This window comes from Macaca fascicularis, chromosome 4 (assembly GCF_037993035.2).
Source record: "Macaca fascicularis isolate 582-1 chromosome 4, T2T-MFA8v1.1".
In the NCBI taxonomy this organism is placed as follows: domain Eukaryota; kingdom Metazoa; phylum Chordata; class Mammalia; order Primates; family Cercopithecidae; genus Macaca; species Macaca fascicularis.
This window is the reverse complement of record NC_088378.1, coordinates 132,655,675-132,674,648: the sequence shown is the minus strand read 5'-3', so window position 1 is coordinate 132,674,648 and position 18,974 is coordinate 132,655,675. Positions and strand designations below refer to the sequence as shown.

Below are 18,974 nucleotides of genomic sequence, written 5' to 3'. Positions count from 1 at the left end.
ACTACATTCATGTTACCTCTCCAACATGCTGTTCTAGTCACTCAGAAATCCACATTGCTTCCAAAACTACTACGGCAGAAGGGCAAGGATGTGGCAGACTGTGCACTGGCTCTTAAAAGTCACCCCACAAGTGACACATGTCACTTACGCTCCTATTTCGTTAGCCAAAGCCAGATATGCAGCCACATCTCACTTCAAAAAGAGCAGAGTGCAATTCCTCGTGTGTTTGAAAGGCGGGGAAACAGTTTGTGACCAGCTCTGACGACTACAGACATGTGAAATTTGAGCTATCCAGAAAAAAATTAGAAAAGATAACCTAGGCTGGGTGCGGTGGCTCACGCCTGTAATCCCAGCACTTTGGGAGGCCGAGGCAGGCAGATCACAAGGTCAGGAGATCGAGACCATCCTGGTTAACAAGGTGAAACCCCGTCTCTACTAAAAATACAAAAATCAGCTGGGCGTGGTGGCGGGCACTTGTAATCCCAGTTACTCAGGAGGCTGAGACATGAGAATAGCTTGATTAGTGCCTTTATGAAAGAGGCCCGAGGGAGCTCACTCCCCCTCCCACCATGTCAGGACACCGTGAAAGGAGCCATCTATGCACCAGGAAATGGGCCCTCACCAGACACTGAATTCTCCAGGGTCTTGATCTTGGACTCTCCAGCCTCCAGAGCTGTGAGAAATAAACATTTCTGTTGTTTCTAAGCCACCCAGCCTATGGTATTTTGGGATAGTGGCTGAATGGACAAAGATACTGTGCAATACGAGGGGAGGAGAAGCATACTTTTGAATCTTTCCTTACCGGTGAGCTGGCTTTGCTTCCTGAATGCCATCTGCTAATGTGACCCCTGAGAAGGAGGCACATATGACATAGGAAAAAGTGAGACACCTGGTGCCTGGGTCCACAATGGATGCTGGGAAGGAAAAAGGAGGTTAGAGGTAGAAAGAGGAGGTCAGGTGCAAAGATCCTCATCTCTTCCTTGCCTCCTGAGGGAGGTGAGAAGGGGAGAGGGCCAGAGAAACTCTCAGATAGGAGATGACCCTGCATTCTGCCCAGTGTCACACCCACCATGGAAGCAGGGGAGTAGCTGGATGGGCGAGCCTGAGGTTTGGCAAGTAGGAATGTGGCGACATTCAGGGGTTGAGAGGGCTGGCACGCAGCTGAGACTGGAGGTCAAACAAAAAAGTTTTAGAGAAAGAAAACTTTGTACCTGCAGACAAAGTACCAATGCCAGGAGCTGGGGCAGTGATTGCAGCCCAGGGCCCCGACAGATAGCATTTGTCGTAGCTCAGAGGATACAGTACAGGGACCCAGCCTGCACCTGAGGCATGGAAATCCTGGAGGGCAGCCTGCAGACCTGAGGCATGCTTCCCACCATGACATAATCCCACCCCGTCTCACCTCTCCCACCTACCAACCAACCAGACCAGAGCTACCCTGAAAGAGACTGGGTTATTTGAAAGAGGGTGGGTAAATCAGAGGAGACTGAGAAATGCGGCAACACAGTGGGGAGGGAATTCGTCAGGGAGGATTAGATTTGTTACAGAAAAATAAAGAAGGCTGAACACATGGGTTGTGGTGTTAGCACATTTGTGACCCCATTTCATAAAATTGGAGTCAGGGAGAACTATATTGTATAGGGCCAGGAGAGTCAGGGAGAGGAGTTTGGATTTAATTTAGTTGGCAATAGGGAGCCATTGAATGTTTTATGAGCAGGGATGTGGCATGAACAGAACAGTGCTTTAAGAAGATTAATTTGGGATTGTATGATAGGTTGATTGACAGCAGTACAATTAGCTCAGCAATAAAAGAGTTTTTAAACAAAACGTAAAATTTGTTTTAGTTTTGAACTGGCTTACATTTTGACTGAATTATTCCTTAAAAGATGGTATGACTTTGTTTTTAATGTTTTTTTACAAAGTTAACAAACATGATCCTTAGATCATAGATACTTTAAAAAAATCATTTTGAACTCAATACTTAAGGGGGAGAGTGGAGGAGTTATTTATCGTAGCAGAAATGTTTGATTTCCCAAGAGTGACAGGTTTTTCAGTTTGTTTGTTTCAATTACTACTTTCTTTCTGCAATATTTGCAAGGTGACTTTGACTTTCTTCTTCAACCAAAAATGTCAGAACACTTTGAAAAATGAAATGGATACCAGGCGCAATCCTGCATTATAGAGCAATGGATTTACCTTTCTTCCCTGCCTGGTTATTTTAGAAAGATATTATCTTTCTTTTGTCATAGACTGTGTACAAAAAGACACCTTAGGGGGTCTTTTCTTGCCTTCCAAACTGGACTGGACCTGGGCCTTCCAAGCGGGGAAAGAAAAAGAGAGAAAGAGAGAGAGAGATAGAGAGAGAGAGAGAGAGAGAATGTCAGAACAACAGCTAATGATTACATAGCTCTTATTATTATTCTATACTGTTCTAGGTACATTATTGTATTTAACCTTCGCAGCAGCCAATCTGGTAGATTCTATCAGACATCCATGTGGCAGATGAGGAAACTGAGAGGGATTCATGTTTTTTTTTTTTTGTTGTTCAAGTTTGTGCAGCTCTTACGTGGCAGAGCCAGGATATTTTGGGGAATAGGAAGGGCCGTCATTGTTCTAATATGTTTGGAAACACAAAGATAGCTTAGATTTCTTCTCCTGGTGTCTCTAAAGCTCAGGATTACATAAAAACATTTCTTTGGAAACAACCAAGAAGAAAAGGGGTGAGTTTGTCTCTGTGCCAGGGCTGCAGGTGGCTCTCTCTAGTGGCTGCTTCTCGCACCAGTGACTCCTACAGTAGCAGTAATGGTGCTCTAGTGAGACCAGCTCTGTCTCCAGGTTGCAGAGGGGCCGACGGTGAGAAGAAGGTTTACACGTTGTTCTAAAAGTATTGTTGCACTCAGAGCCACAGATTCCCAAGTCCCCTGTGGTGGAGGAAATGGATTTACATGAAAAAAGTACTTTAGTTCATACAGCTACTCAGGACGATGCTAGATGGGGAGAGCAAAGACCTGTAGTTCCCCCACCCTCCTTTTTTGGTCCATGAGTTGATTTGTGAACTGGAAGGAATGATGAGTTCTTAAGGAAGACGATAAGATTTAAAAGTTCAAGAATCACTGTTTTGCATACATCTGAATTAAACAACAGTGGAGCTGGAATTATTATGATATGTTACCAAAGACATGCAATAGAGAAATTTTGAAATTGTAACTATCATCATATATTTCATTGGAAAATGCTGGGTATGCCCGTTTGACCTGAGATTTGCTTCAGAATATGATTAATGCTATAACTCATGCTCCACCGGACTCAAGCTCTGTGAAACCAGGGTCTGGTGGGCTTTTCTCTGCTATATCCCCCAGTGTCTGGAACATGCCAAATACCTAGAGGGTGCTCAATAAATATTTGTTCCATCAGTGAATGGATAAATGATTTAAATATTAGTCATCCACTAAAAAACCCATAGATCTATTATATCATTTCCTCCTTCACTTCCTTCCCTCTTTTTATCCCTAGCCTCCCTTTCTCCCACCCTCCTTCCCTAACCCTAACCCTAACCTTAACCCTAACCCTAACCCTAACCCTGACCTTAACCCTAACCCTAACCCATCCATCTGTTTATCTCTCTGTTTGACCTGGTAACAAGTAGTGTTTAATGGCAAGCTTCTGGAGGAGTAATGACTAAGAAGTGATATTTAAAACCCACGCATGAAAAGATCAACATATTCATTGATATCAAATTATAAATTTTAGATCGTTAAAAAATAAAAAGCAAACAAATATAATCACTTGAGAAAAATTCCTTGCAGGGAAAAATGACAGAGTTGTTATTTGTACCTTATAAGATGGTATAAATCAGTAAATAAAACACTAAGACTTGAAGGAAATGTACCAAAAAGCCTCCACATTTTCTGCAATATTATTATTTTCCAATTTTCCCATATTTTCAGTCATGTGGCTATCTTGCTTTTATTATTTGGAGAGTTCATTTCTAAAAATGAAGTACAGGCTCACGCGTTTCAACCCGCCTGACGCTCTTCCCCAGGAGGAGCAGCTCTGGACCTGAAAGCCTGCCCTCCCAAGCCCTATCGCTGGATCCTTGACATGACGTGGCTGAATCTTGTGGAGCTGAGTAAACTTCCACAATTTGCAGAAATTATGAACCAGGTAATACAATAAAGGGCTGGTTGAAAGTGCAGATCTGCAAACCCAAGCATACCTGGGCCACTTAAACTGGGGCTTCCTGGCAGCAATTCCTTCACCCAAAAAAGTCAACCAAGTACTTTGGATCTGAGGCTCTGTGGCTGTCTGGGAGAGATCTTGGACAGATGGACCTCAGGGTTAACCTCTTCATAGTTACAGGCAACTGTTTTCCTCCTGTGTGGTGGGCATGGGCCATTTTTATATGCCTGTTTGAGTTGCTGCTGGAATCAGAACCAGTAGATGGACCGTTTTATTGTAGACGACTCGTGCTTTTACACTGTAACTTCTGCCTATATAAGTGATTTGTGCAGATTTGAATGTGAGTCAAATTAAGCGGTTGAGGTCCCTCTAAAAAATTAATTATTTTAGTGGTGAAATATAATGGTGAAAATGGAGAAATAGGTGCCGATTTGCCTGTTGTTTTTTTCTTATTTGAAAATGTACATTGATTACTGTGGATTAATTGTTGAGTCAATTGTCACTGGAAAACAATCGTGCAACTCAGAATAAAGATAGCTGTTTTTTACTGGGATCTGTTGGCTACAACTGCCTGTCACTGAGGGAGCCTGCACTTTCCCAGTGTCAGATGCCAGTAATCATCTCTTTTCTGTGGCCGCTAGTGACTGACAGATGGGGCCATAGGTAGACTGCAGGTTGGCAGAGCCTCATGCTGTAATCACCAATCCCCCACCCAACATACTGTGTTAGCTGCCTCTGTTTGTTTAGTGGCATTTCTGAAACATTGTGTAGACTCTACCTACTCAGCCTGGTTGGGTCAGAGTCAATTGGATAAACTCACTGGGTTCCATCTGTGGATGGACAGTGAGCTTTGATTTGTAGTACAACCACAGATGAGTCCTCCAAGCCCAAACAAATGCTTGGAAAAAGAAAGTGATCTTGGGCCGGGCGCGGTGGCTCAAACCTGTAGTCCCTGCACTTTGGGAGGCTGAGGCAGGTGGATCACGAGGTCAGGAGTTTGAGACCAGCGTGGCCAACAGAGTGAAACCCCGACTCTACTAAAAATACAAAACATTAGCCGGGCGTGGTGGTGGGTGCCTGTAGTCCTAGCTACTCGGGAGGCTGAGGCAGGAGAATCGCTTGAACATGGGAGGCAGAAGTTGCAGTGAACCGAAATCATGCCATTGCACTCCAGCCTGGGCGACAGTGTGAGACTCTGTCTCCAGAAAAAAAGAAAAAGAAAAAGAAAAGAAAAGAAAGTGATCTCAATCTGGTCAGCGATTGGGTAAGGGAGATGGTCAAGAACCACTGGAAAAATCACTCGAAGCCCACGCCCTCTACTGATGGTTTACATTGATACAAGAATACTTATTATTGTTTGCCTCTGCCAACTAGATGTTAAGTACTCATGAGGTAGAATATAGTAGCTATTACTACTTCCAGTGGAATAGGTACTTTGCAACAATAACCCTGCCACAGAAAAGCAGAGTTATTGACCCTAATTTATAGATGAAATAACGGAGATTCAAAGAGGTTAGGGACTTGCCCAAGACCCCATTGCCAATAAGTGGCAAAGCTCATGCTCTTCCCATGCCATCATGAGTTATTTCTTTCCCACTCCTCTTACACCACTGGATGGGCCAGAAGTGGAGTGAGGGGCAGTTCTCAGGAAGGTTGCAAAATTTCAGTGGAGACCTGCAGTCAGGTGGCCATCAGTCTGGCCTGCCTGGGGGAAGGAAGGGAGGAAGCAGAAGATCAGTCTCCCAGCTGAGTGGGTGTCACGAACTGAAACATCATAATCTCAAAGAGATGCTTCCCTGACCTTGGCATCCCAGGCCAAGGGCCAGGAAAAGGAATGAGAAATGGAGGTGGACATGCAGAGGCTGGAAGTCATCTTATCACCCATCATGGCTGCAGCTCACCCTAGAAGCTCTACTGTGGTCAAGTCAAAATTAGCAGGTGGAAGGTCAGTAGGCAAAGAATAGTCATCCGATTTCTTCCTGTGCCTCAGCCGCAGTTGTGGAGGACACCTGTGAGGGACATTGTGGGCAGGTGCAAGGTAAGGCTGGCAACACCCAGGCCCTGGCATGCAGGCAGCTTCTTTGAGGGTGGCCAACCAGATAGAGCCGATGCAATCTTCAGGAGATAGGTGGCAGTTGTGAAACATTTCAGAAATCCCCTTTATTTGTTTGTTTGTTTGTTTATTTATTTCTTGAGATGGAGTCTCACTCTGTTGCCCAGGCTGGAGTGCAATGGCATGATCTTGGCTCACTGCAACCTCCGGCTCTCAAGTTGAAGCAATTCTCCTGCCTCAGCCTCCTGAGTACCTGGGACTACAGATGCATGCCGCCACGCCCGGCTAATTTTTTGTATTTTAGTAGAGTCAGAGTTCCACCGTGTTGCCCAGGCTGGTCGCAAACTCCTGAGCTCAGGCAATCTGCCCGCCTCTGCCTCCCAAGGTGCTGGGATTACAGGCGTGAGCCACCAGACCCAGCCAGAAATCCCCTTCATCTTTTAGTGCCCCAGGGACAAAGTGGGAGCAACTGAGTTACAGAGTAACTGTTCTGTTATTAATTTATACTCTGTATCCTGTATGATGAATTGTTCACACTATAGATATGAGACTTTGGACAGTTGTTTACCCTGTCTATGCCTCAATAAAAAGTAGGGGTCATAGAGGAAAAGGTGTAATCCTCAGGTCTGGCATAGGGCATCTGTTATACGAGCCTTTGCTACTTGCTATTATTGCTTACTGTGGCTTTTTTATTTTTATTTTTTTATTTTTTTGTTTTTGAGAGGGAATTTCACTCTTGTTGCCCAGAGCTGGAGTGCAGTGGTGCGATCTCGGCTCACAGCAACCTCTGCCTCCTGGGTTCAAGTGATTCTCCTGCCTCAGCCTCCTGAATAGCTGGGATTACAGGCGTGTGCCACCACACCCGACTAGTTTTTTTATTTTATTTTTATTTTTAGTAGAGACTGGATTTCTCCATGTTGGTCAGGCTGGTCTCGAACTCCTGACCTCAGGTCATCCGCCCGCCTCGGCCTCCCAAAGTGCTTATAGGTGTGAGCCACCTTGTACCATGGCTTTTTTTAAAAGCACACTTACGTAACCCAGCCTGATTGTTGCTAAAGAGCAGGGATAGGCTCAATAATCTGTGGTTTTCGTACTTAGTCTTGACGGTACTTGGGCTGCAGTGGGCACCTTTTAATGCCTCTGAACACCTGAAGTCCTTTTCATGCTTCTGAACTTTAAGACCAGCTGTTGGAGAGACTCCTTTCGTTATCAGGCTTTAGGTCTCAAGGTGGGGGATCACTAGGAAAATAAAAGTTTTGATGTTGTCATCTATTATTATTTTTAAGTAGAAATCAACATTTAGAGGTCCGGTTATCAGAATGCCCTGTTAGTGGTTCTCAACTGAGGGTAATCTACCCACCCCCAGGGGCATCTGGCCATGTCTGGAGACATTTTTGATTGTTAGGACCCGGGTGGAGGGTGCTACTGGCATCACCAGTGGATAGGGATGCTGCTAAACATTCTACAATGCCCAGGACAGCCTCCCACACAAAAAAATTCAGATCCAAATGACAATAAAACCAAGCTTGAGAAACCTTGATGTGTGTTTCTTCTGGCCCAGTCATTTGGTGCAGTTAACAAATGGTCCTAATTGTAGCGCATAATGTAGAAAAATAATGGAAGAACTGGAAGGGAATAGTAATATCCACGTTATTCAAGTCATTGATCCTGAAGAAAGGTTTAAACTGTGCTGTTACGCTTGAAAAATTATCTGCCTGTAAAGAATGACCCGCTCAGGAGATTCAGAATCCTTTCTAATATATTCCGATTACATACAGTTCTGTGACTTGCTAATTGGCTTGCTTCTTTTAGATATCTCGTAATGAGAAGGGGTGGAAAAGCTGGTTTGATAAAGACGCTCCAGAGGAGGAAATTATCCCTGATGGTTATAACGATTCACTAGATACCTGCCATAAACTTTTACTTATCAGGTGAGAACAGGCATTATCAGACCTAGAAGCATCACTCATAATATTGCTAAATTACAGATTTTATCTCAGTGAGTTTACTTCACTGTATCTCTGTCATTGAAAGTAACGGGAAAAACCGCAATTACTTCTATGCCAGCCTAATATTGTAAGAAGTGTATGTACTTCCAAATTATGGCTTGGGATAGCAGTTCTTCAGTTCCTTGACAAGCAAAATAAAATGGTAATGGTGGCAGGGAATGATGTATTTTGACAACATATTAATGATAGTGCTTTTAGCAAAAAGGGTGAAAAATATGCTTTTATTATTCACTTTGTTCATGATTTACCATTGAGTGTAAATCAGTTATTGTTGAATTTATTTCTTTAAAAAAGCAGACCTCACAAAGTTACAAGACAATTAGTTGATAAGCTAAAGTTAAATTGCATTTGAGAAAAAAACCAATAATATTGCACTGAATTCGAAATATATAAATGCTACTTTTGGCTATAAAATGGAAACAGAAGTTTGAAATTGATGTTAAAGAAGAAAATCGCCCTCTCTTTTCACATTTTACATTTTCTCAGTATCCAGTAACTCAGAGACCTTCCACGTTGAAAAAAATCAGTGTGTGTGTGCGTGCACGTGTGTGTGTGTGTTTGTATGGTGGGTGGGTAAGGCAGAGGAGTAAAGCAGGGGAGATGAGACCCCTACATGAAAAATGAGAGGTAGAGATATTTTGAAGCGATCTTTGTCTTTTCTAATGTTCTACAGCTAAGTTTGCATTTCTTAGAAAAAGCTGTTTCTTAGACATTGTCACCCTTCAAGAGTGGCCAGAACAACACTAATGTTGACCTCATAGTCTGCAGAGTATGAAAGGGCTCCTTTTTTTTTTTTCCTTTGAGACAGAGTCTTGCTCTGTTGCCCAGGCTGGAGTGCAGTGGCGCAATCTTGGCTCACTGCAAGCTCTGCCCCCCGGGTTCACGCCATTCTTCTGCCTCAGCCTCCCGAGTAGCTGGGACTACAGGCGCCCGCCACCACGCCCGGCTAATTTTCTGTATTTATAGTAGAGACGGGGTTTCACCATGTTAGCCAGGATGGTCTCAATCTCCTGACCTTGTGATCTGCCCACCTCAGCCTCCCAAAGTGCTGGGATTACAGACATGAGCCACCGCGCCCGGCCAGGGCTACTTGGTTTTATTGGAACACATGTGTCTATTTTTTAATCCATCATTTAAAAATTAGATCTATGTCAAATAGTACAATCTAGTAGCAACAAAACAAAACAAAACAAAAAAAACAAAAAGAGTCTGTGGGGCTTGTCTGTGCTTTACCATATCAGTATTAAATGACACTATCCAATGTGTCTGTGTGTGTGGAACTTGCTATGGTGTGCATTACACAAATGGTATGCTACAAATGCTTGCTGACCAACTTACTTTGGGCATCTTTGGCACATTGGTTCCTCCCCTGAAGGATGTGGAGCCTCACAGTGTGTGGCAGGTCAGCCCCTACCATGTGTTGGAGCTGGTAGAGGACACTGTGTTGTTATGGGCTCTGCCCTACTTCTTGCCAATGCCTGGCTGGCACCAAAACCGTGAGATTAAATTTGTGCTCATCCATGGATAGGAAATCTGGCCATTCCTCTTACACGGATGTGGAAAAGTAGGAATTAGCTTGTTGCCCTTTTGCTAATTAAATGTGTGTTTTTACTCAGATAGAAGAAAAAATGAACACGTTTAGTTTATTTCGCTTAACTTGTATTCATTTTTAGGTCGTGGTGCCCAGACCGTACTGTTTTTCAAGCAAGAAAGTATATTGCAGATTCTTTAGAGGAGAAGTACACAGAACCAGTTATCTTAAATCTGGAGAAAACTTGGGAAGAAAGTGATACCCGGACACCTCTGATATGCTTCCTGTCCATGGGATCTGACCCCACCAATCAAATTGATGCATTGGCCAAGAAACTGAAACTGGGTAGGATTAACAATCTACAAAATTTAGCAACACTTCCATATTTTTGTCCCGAATTTTGCCTTTCATACTTTTATAATTGATTCTTAGAAATATATGTAAAACTGAATTCAAAAAATATTAAACTTATTCCTCTTCCATCCTTTCATACCCCCTAAAGTGAGGGTATGATATAGGTATCTTTGTGTAGAGAAGAACACACTCATCTACCATATACTTTTTTTTTTATTGGTTGTGTTTTTAAGTTCTAAGGAGATGGCTGCATTGCATGGATAGCCGACTAAAAAGAATGAACGCACAACAGCCAAAGTTTATGTTATTGCCACGTCTATATAAAATTACGGCAAAGTTTATTTTGTCACAAATTGAAAAACTATAACCATTATTGTAATGCATAGTAATTAGGGATTAATTATTTCATGCTTTCACTTAATAACCATTCAGTACAGGCAGTGTGCTGGATTTGGGGGTACAGAGATTAATACAAACACAGCTGGGAAAGACAGACATGTAAACATGTAATTGAGGGCGATGTGACAGCTGCAGTAAATGTTTCATAGAAGTGGCCGTTCACAGGATTCGGAGCTACTCAGATTGCCTGGGATATGGGGGAAAACATCACATTGATGATATTTGAGTAGGAAGTTAAAAAATAGATAAAATTTACCAGGTGGGGTGGTGGGAGATAGAAAGTTACTCTAGGGGGGAGGAGATGCGCAGAAAAGTTATAAACACAAAAGCGTTTATAAGTGTGACTGAATCAGTAGGATTAAAGGACAGGGATGCAGAGCACATCTTGACAGGATTGTGCCATGCTGTAAGAAGGACTGTTTATCCCTTCCTTCATTCATACTCTGAAAATCTGAATGTTGTTGACATTGCCATTTGCAATCTTCTAGGTTCAGATATCTATATAACTTGTAGGATTAATCCACTCATGTCTTTTGAGTATTTAAGTGATTGATTGTGAATCACTAAATCTATCCTGTGAAGTAAAATTACATTAAATTTATTACATAGTCTATATAAGCATGATATAAAATCAATTCAGTCATGTCCATGTACTAGCCACCTGTCCCTGTGCATAAAACCAAGCTATGGTAGTATGGTCCATGTTCATGTCCTCTTTTCTCATCTTGACTTCGCTCTATTTGTTGTCACCACACTGTTCTATATTCTCAGTGGATCAGTGTTCAAATGGCCACGGTCTTCTATCTGAACACTGATACCAATGCAAAGAGTACCCAGGTTATATTGGCAACTGCTCATGGTTAAGTCTCATTAGCTATCTCCAAAGTAGGCAGTTTTGCTCTAGTATTTACTGCAGCACACCAGCTGTCTGAGTTTATCTGAGAGTGATGCCTCTCTAGGAGCCTTACAGTTTGCAAATCTCTCTCAAATCTGTTGCTCTATGAGTGTTTATCCAGCTGCCGCTATGCCTCACTTCTGTCTCTACACAGGTGTCTTTTTTCTCTCTTGCCACTTACCATTCTTCTCCACATGGCAGAACATGTGGCTTCTGGTGGCTCGTGGGCTTCACTGCTTACATGCTCAGAATCTTCAGCACTCCCAGGGAAACTCCTCTTATTGTCTTGGTTCCAAGTCCCAATATCCAGGGAAGTAACTCATTGTCTTAGCTTTGGTCATGCACTCCTTTCTGGGCCAATCATAGCTTTGGTCATGCACTCCTTTCTGGGCCAATCGATGAACTGCTGCTCTGGAGATAGGTTCCTAGTAGAAACCTTATGTATGAAGCTGGAATGGGGGACATTTCTTAGAAGAAGATACAATGCCTAGAAGAAGGAATATTCAACCAGAGTTACCATTTCAAATGTTGTAATTTAAGAACATAATCAAGAAATTCAGGGTCTCCTTGGGGAGAAATTATAACTGACATTCCATGAATACAGAAGGGCAGACTTGTGCTATCTCCTTTAGTTCTATCATACTGCTTTGCTTGGCAATTTGGTGATTTCCATTTCTTACTCCTACTTTACTTTTTCCAACAACAATCCAGGCTTCTATTGATTCCTTTATTAGGATACTGGAACAACACAGATTTGGTTTTGACACTGAAGGATCAAATGAATTTTATGAACAATTCTATTGCCAAATCATTTTAGCAGTATTAGGAAATCTCGTGCTGCTTGCTGCTTTGGGTTGAAAGTCCCAAAGCTAACTGTTAAAATGGAACTGTTACACAGACAGAGCAACATGTTAGTGTAGTCTCAGCTATTAATATTTTATTTGAAAATCTGGATAATAATCATAGGATGCTTAAGGTGAATGTGACTGGAAATCTTGAAATCCAATTACTTTTTTTTTTTTTTAACAGATGGGGGAAACTATGGTCTGGAGATAAGGCCCCAGACCTGGTCCATGGCAGATCTGGTTCAGAACTTATGTCAGGAACCCCACTTCAGTGATCTCATTGGTCTTTCTTTTTCATTCCTTCTCATTGTTTTCATTGAAGGAATTAACCAGCTACCTGAAATTAACATAAGGATGGGACAGAATCAAAAAGTTTTTGTAGAAAAAGAGGAGAAGGGAAACTTTGGGTTATAGATATTGTCTTGTACTGGTCAAGATCTGTAGTGAGAAATCTGGAGCAGAGGAACTCTGCACAGAGTACTGGGTATGTGGGCGAAGTGGAGAAAGCAGATGGATTTAGCATGAGAGCCCTTCTGGGAGCCTGAATAGGGGAGGAGGGAGGTCTCAGAGGAAGGATGGGCTTAAAAAGAACACCTGAAAACGAACAAAAGAGAACAAATACATAAAACCCCCACAGGTACACAAAAGTAGAAGTAGAATAATAATATAAAAACTGAAATAATAATATGTACAGATGAAATATTTTAACATTTTAAATAATAGGAGAATGGCTTATAATTATAGTAATAAATTACAGCAGCTCATCAAAATTGGCAAATTTATAGAAACATATGAGTTTAGAAAATTCCTCAGAAAAGGTAGAAAACCCTGAATAAACCAATAATCAAGGTGAGAAAAGGTAGAAGTTTTAAAATTATTACATCAGCAAAGACTCTAGGCTTGGATAATTTTCTGATAAGTCCTTTAAAACTTTCAAGGACTCTCACATGCTATATTCTGTTCCAAAAGATGGAAAAAGAGAATATATTTTCCTTTTGTTTTATTTATTTATTTTTGAGACAGAGTCTTGCTCTGTCACCCAGGCTGGAGTGCAGTGGTGCAATCATGGCTCACTACAGCCTTAACCTCCCAGGCTCAAGTGATCCTCCTACCTCAGCCTTCCAAGTAGGTGGGACTACAGGCACACACCACTACTCCTAGCTACATTTTTTTGGTTGTTTTTTTGTAGAGGTGAGTTCTCATTATGTTGCCCAGGATGGTCTTGAACTCCTGAGCTCAAGTGATCCTACCTCCTTGGCCTCCTGAAGTGCTTGGATTACAGGCATGAACCACTTCATCTGGCCCATTTTCCTCTTTATTAACGTTATTCTGAAATAGTAAACTGACCCGGATAGTAACTGCATAAACGAAAGAAAACCAGCCAGGCGTGGTGGCTCATGCCTGTAATCCCAGCACTTTGGGAGGCCGAGGCAGGTGGATCACCTGAAGTCAGGAGTTCGAGGCCAGCCTGACCAACATGATGAAACCCCTTCTCTACTAAAAATACAAAAATTAGCTGGGCATGGTGGCAGGCACTTGTAATCCCAGTTACTCAGGAGGCTGAGACATGAGAATAGCTTGAACCCAGGAGGCGGAGGTTGGGTTGCAGTGAGCTGAGATTGCGCCATTGCGCTCCAGCCTGGGTGACAGAGCAAGACTCTGTCTCAAAAATAAATAAATAAATAAATAAATAAATAAATAAATAAATAACTGTAAGGATCTTAACTAAATCACAAGCAAGTTGAATTTATAGTGACATCAGCAAGATGTCTCATATCCCTCTACATATCCCTCCCTCATATCCCAACACCACATCAGGAATTCTGTATCCATCTACAGATGAACTCTCTGCAGGAGCCTCAGGATATAGGTAGAAGGTTGTGAAACCCTATTAAAATCTAAGACCTAGGAGGGTTGTTTTGAGAGTACAAACTGACACCCAAATGGCAGATCTGCCAATTGTGCTTCCAGGTTCAAGCCTAGAAATGGCCCTGCTCCCCAAGGAGTTTGGCTACAGCCCTTTTTGGCCTTGAGCCTGCAACTAAAACCAACTGCCAAGGGTTGTAGGTGGAATCAGGCACACTAGTGTCTCGGTGGAGAGGCTTGTCTGCCTGCCAACATCGATCTTGGCAGTGAACTTGAAAGTTACCCTGTGGCTTGTCTCCAGCCACCCTCAGCTGAGGTCCCAACTCAGAGCTAACAGTGCAAGAGCCCAGAAGGAGGCTTGCTCATATCTAGCAGCCTGGGAGTCTGAGCCTCCAAGAAGGGCTCATCAACCTCTGTACCCCAGCAGATACGAAGGGTGCCCACTGTCAACTCTGGCCCCTCCTGCTGCAGTCAGGGAACTATCCTACCTGTACAGGGATCTACTGGGAGATACATGCCCTTCTGAGCCAATGAGATGAACTCTTCAGTCATCATCCTCCAGCATATCCCAAAAGGGCCCAGTCTCAGCTCCAGTCCCTCCTGTGTAGTCAGGAAACTAATTTGTGCAGAGACCTGCTGGGAGACACACTCCCATCTGAACCAATTAGGTGGGCTTGCCAGCTGCTGCCCCACATCAAGTCCTGAAGGGGTCTAGTCTCAGCTCTAGCCCCTCCTGCTGCAGTTGGAAACTATCCCATCTGTGCAGAGACCTGCTGGAAAACAAACTCATCTGGGCCACTGGGACAGGCTTCTGGGCTTGTGTCCCTGACCAACTTTCTCACACAGTTCAGGCATATTGTCCCTAAAAACAAAACAAAACAAAACAACAGCAACAAAAAAACTTGTTATAAATATCAGATTTTCTGGTAAGCCTCATGGTAACAACAAAGCAAAAACCTATATTAGATACGCTAAAACTAAAAAGTAAGGAATCAAAACATACTACTAGAGAAAATCACGTAACCCCAACCAAGGGAAGACTACAAGAGAGGAAGAATGGAAGAAGAAAGGATCTACAAATTGACTAGAGAACAAGTAACAAAATGGCAGTAGTCCTTACCTACCAATAATTACTTTGAATGTAAATGGAGTGAAATCTATGATTAAGAGACACAGAGTGGCTTAATGGATTTTTTTAAAAAGACTCAGCTGCATGCTGCCTACAAGAGACTCATTTTACCTGTAAGGATACACACAGACTGAAAATGAAGGATGGAAAAAGATATTCTATGTAAATGGGCACCATAAAAAGAACAGGAGTAACTATGCTTATATCAGATAAAATAGACTATAAGCCAAATACTGTAAAACGAAGAAGGCCATTATAGAGTGATTAAGGGTAAATACAAGAGTGCACATGCATGCACGCACGCACACACACACACGCACCCAACATCAGAGCTCCTGAGTATATAAAGATACATAAATACTAATACATATTAATTATAATAGAACATATAATTAATAAAAAATATTAATAGCCCTAAAGGGAGAGATAGACTGCAATACAATAATAGTAGGGGACTTCAACATCCCATTTTCAGCAATGGACAAATCACCCAGATAGAAAATCAATAAAGAAATGTTAGAGTTAAACTATACTCTAAATCAAATGGACCTAACAGACATTTACAGAACATTCCATCCAATAGCTGCAAAATATACATTTTTTTAAACAGCACATGGAACATTCTCCAGGATAGATCATATATGAAGCCACAAAACAAGTCTTAACAAATTTTAAAAAATTGGAAAACTACCAAGTATCTTTCTTGACCACAATGGAATGAAACGAGAAATCAGTAACAGTAGGAACTTTGGAAACTGTACAAATACATGGGAATTAAACAATATGTTCCTGAATAACCAATGAGTCAAAGAAGAAATTTGAAAGAAAATTTAACAATTTTTTGAGGCAAATGAAAATGGAAATACAACACACCAAAATCTATGGAATACAACAAAAGCACTTCTAAGAGAGAAGTTTAGAACAATAAATGCCTATACCAAAAAAAAAAAAAAAAAAAAAATCACAAATAAACAACCTAATGTTGCATCTCAAAGAATTAGAAAGACAAGAACAAATTCAACTCAAAATTTGAAGAAAAGAAATAATAAAGATCAGAGTAGAAAATAAATGCAATAGGAATTTTTAAAAGTACAAATGATCAACAAAATGAAGCGATGTTATTTTTGAAATGATAAAATCAATACCTTTGGCCAGACTAAGAGAAAAAGAGATATGACTGGAAAAAAAAAAAAAAAAAAAAAACAGAGGTGAAAAAGAAGACATCATAACTGATACCACAGAAATACAAAAGATCATTAAAGATTGTTATGAAAAATTATATGCCAACAAATTGGAAAACTTAGAAGAAATGGGTAAATTTGTAGACAAATATAACCTACCAAGATTGAATCATGAAGAATTAGAAAACCTGAACAGCCAATAATGAGTAATGAGATTGAATCAGTAATTAAGTCTCCCTTAAAAAAAAAAAAAAAAAAAAAAAAAAGCCCAGGAACTGATGGCTTCACTATGGAAATCTATCAAACATTTAACGAAGAAATAATACCTATTCTTCTCAAATTATTCCAGACAATTGAAGCGGCTAGGAATTTTTTCAAACTCATTCTATGAGACTAGCATTACTCTAATGTCAAAACACAAAGACACAACAAAGAAAGAAAACTACAGGCCAATATCCCTGATGAACATAGATGTAAAATCCTCAACAAAATACTAGCAAACCAAATCAAACAGTGCCTCAGAAAGATCATTCACATTGATTAAACGGGATGCATGGATGTTTCAAGATGTATAAATCAGTAAGTGTGATACATCACAGTAATAGAATGAAGGACAAAAACCATGTCATCATCCCAATAGACACAGAAAAAGAATTGGATAAAATTCAACATTCCTTTGTAATAAAAACCCTAAACTAATTAGATGTGAAGGAATGTACCTCAACACAATAAAGGTCATGTATGACAAATCCATAGCTAACGTCATTCTGAACTGGGAAGAGTTGAAAGATTTTCCTCTAAAATTAGGAGCACAACAATGATGCCCACTTTCACCACTTCTGTTCAACATATACAGGAAAGTCTAGCTAGAGCAATCAGGCAAGATAAAGAAATAAAAGGCATCCAAGTTTGAAAAGAGGAAGTCAAATTGTCCCTATTTGTAGATGACATATGTAGAAAACCCTACAAATGCCACGAAAGAACTATTAGGACCAAAAAACAAATTTAGTAAAGTTGTAGGATACAAAGTCAACCTACACAAATTAGAGTTTCCATATGCCAACAGTGAACTATCTGAAAAAGAAATTTAAAAAGCAATCCCATTTAAAATAGCTACAAAAAATAAAATACCTAGGAGTAAATTTAACTAAGGAGGTGAAAAATATCTACAATGAAAATTATTAAACATTGATGGAAGAAGTTGAAAAGGACACAGATAAATGGAAAGATATCCTGTGTTAATTACTTGAAAGCGTTAATATTGTTAAAATATCCATACTACCCAAAGCAATCTACAGATTCACATGCAATCTCTATCAGAATACCAATGTCATTTTTTATGGATAGAAAAAAAATTCTAAAATTTATATGAAACCACACAAAATCCCAAATAGCTAAAGCAGTCTTGAGCATTAAAAAAAAAAAAGAAAAAAGTTTAAGGCACCAAACTACCTGGCTTCAAAATGTACTACAAAGCAATAGTAACCAAAACAGGATGGTAGTGGTATAAAACCAGACACATAGGCCAATGGAGCAGAATAGAGAAACCAGAGGTAAACCAACTTATCTTCATTTACAATCAACTTATCTTCAACAAAGTTGCCAAGAACATGTAATGAGGAAAGATCAATTTTTTCAATAATGGTGTTGGGAAAACTGGGTAATTATATGCAGAATAATGAAACTAGACCCCTATTTCTCACCATACACAAAAATCAAATCAAAATGGATTAAAGACTGAAATGTAAGACCTGAAATTGTGAAACTACTATAAGAAAACACTGGAGGAAATGCTCCAGAACATTGATCTGGGAAAATATTTTTTTGTGTAAGACCTCAAAAGCAAGCAACCAAAGCAAAAATAGACAATTGGGATTACCTGAAGCTACAAAGCTTTTGCACGGCAAAGGAAACAATCAACATAGTAAAGACATAACCTAAAGGATAGGAGAAAATATTTGCAAACTATGCATCTGACAAGGTGTTAATATGCAGAATGTATAAGTAACGCAAACAACTCAATAGCAAAAAAACAAATAATCTATTTATTAAAGTGAACAAGAGATCCAAACAGACATTTCTCAAAATAAGACATACAAATGGCAAAGATATATGAAAAGGGGTTCAACATAATTGGTCATCAGAGAAATACTAATCAAAACTACAATGAGTTATCATCTCACCCCAATTTAAATGGCTTGTATGAAAAGAACAGTAACACATGCTGGCAATGATGTGGAGAAAGAAGAACCCTCATACAGTATTGGTAGAAATGTAAGTTAGTACTTTGGAGAATAGTATGCAGGTTCCTCAAAAAACTAAAAATAGAACTACCCTATGATTCAGCAGTACTACTGCTAAGTATATATCCAAAAGAGGTGAAATCATTAAGAAAACTTTGAAAGGATTTTTTTTGTTTTAAATATAAAATAAAAAAAACAAAGGAAGTGAAATCAGTATGTTGAAGAGGTATCTATCTGTACTCCCATGTTTACTGTAGCACTATTCATAATAGCCAAGATACAGAATCAAC

General features: G+C 40.5%; 1 protein-coding gene across 1 annotated transcript in view; it reads left to right on the top strand.

Moving 5' to 3' along the window:
- DNAH8 (dynein axonemal heavy chain 8) overlaps positions 1–18,974 on the top strand; it is a 314,891-nt gene that overhangs the window by 225,981 nt on the left and 69,936 nt on the right. The window contains exons 79-81 of the mRNA XM_065544087.2: positions 4,043–4,164; positions 8,045–8,163; positions 9,915–10,117. Coding sequence (XP_065400159.1) covers positions 4,043–4,164; positions 8,045–8,163; positions 9,915–10,117 — 444 coding nt within the window. The remainder of the gene's footprint in view (positions 1–4,042; positions 4,165–8,044; positions 8,164–9,914; positions 10,118–18,974) is intronic.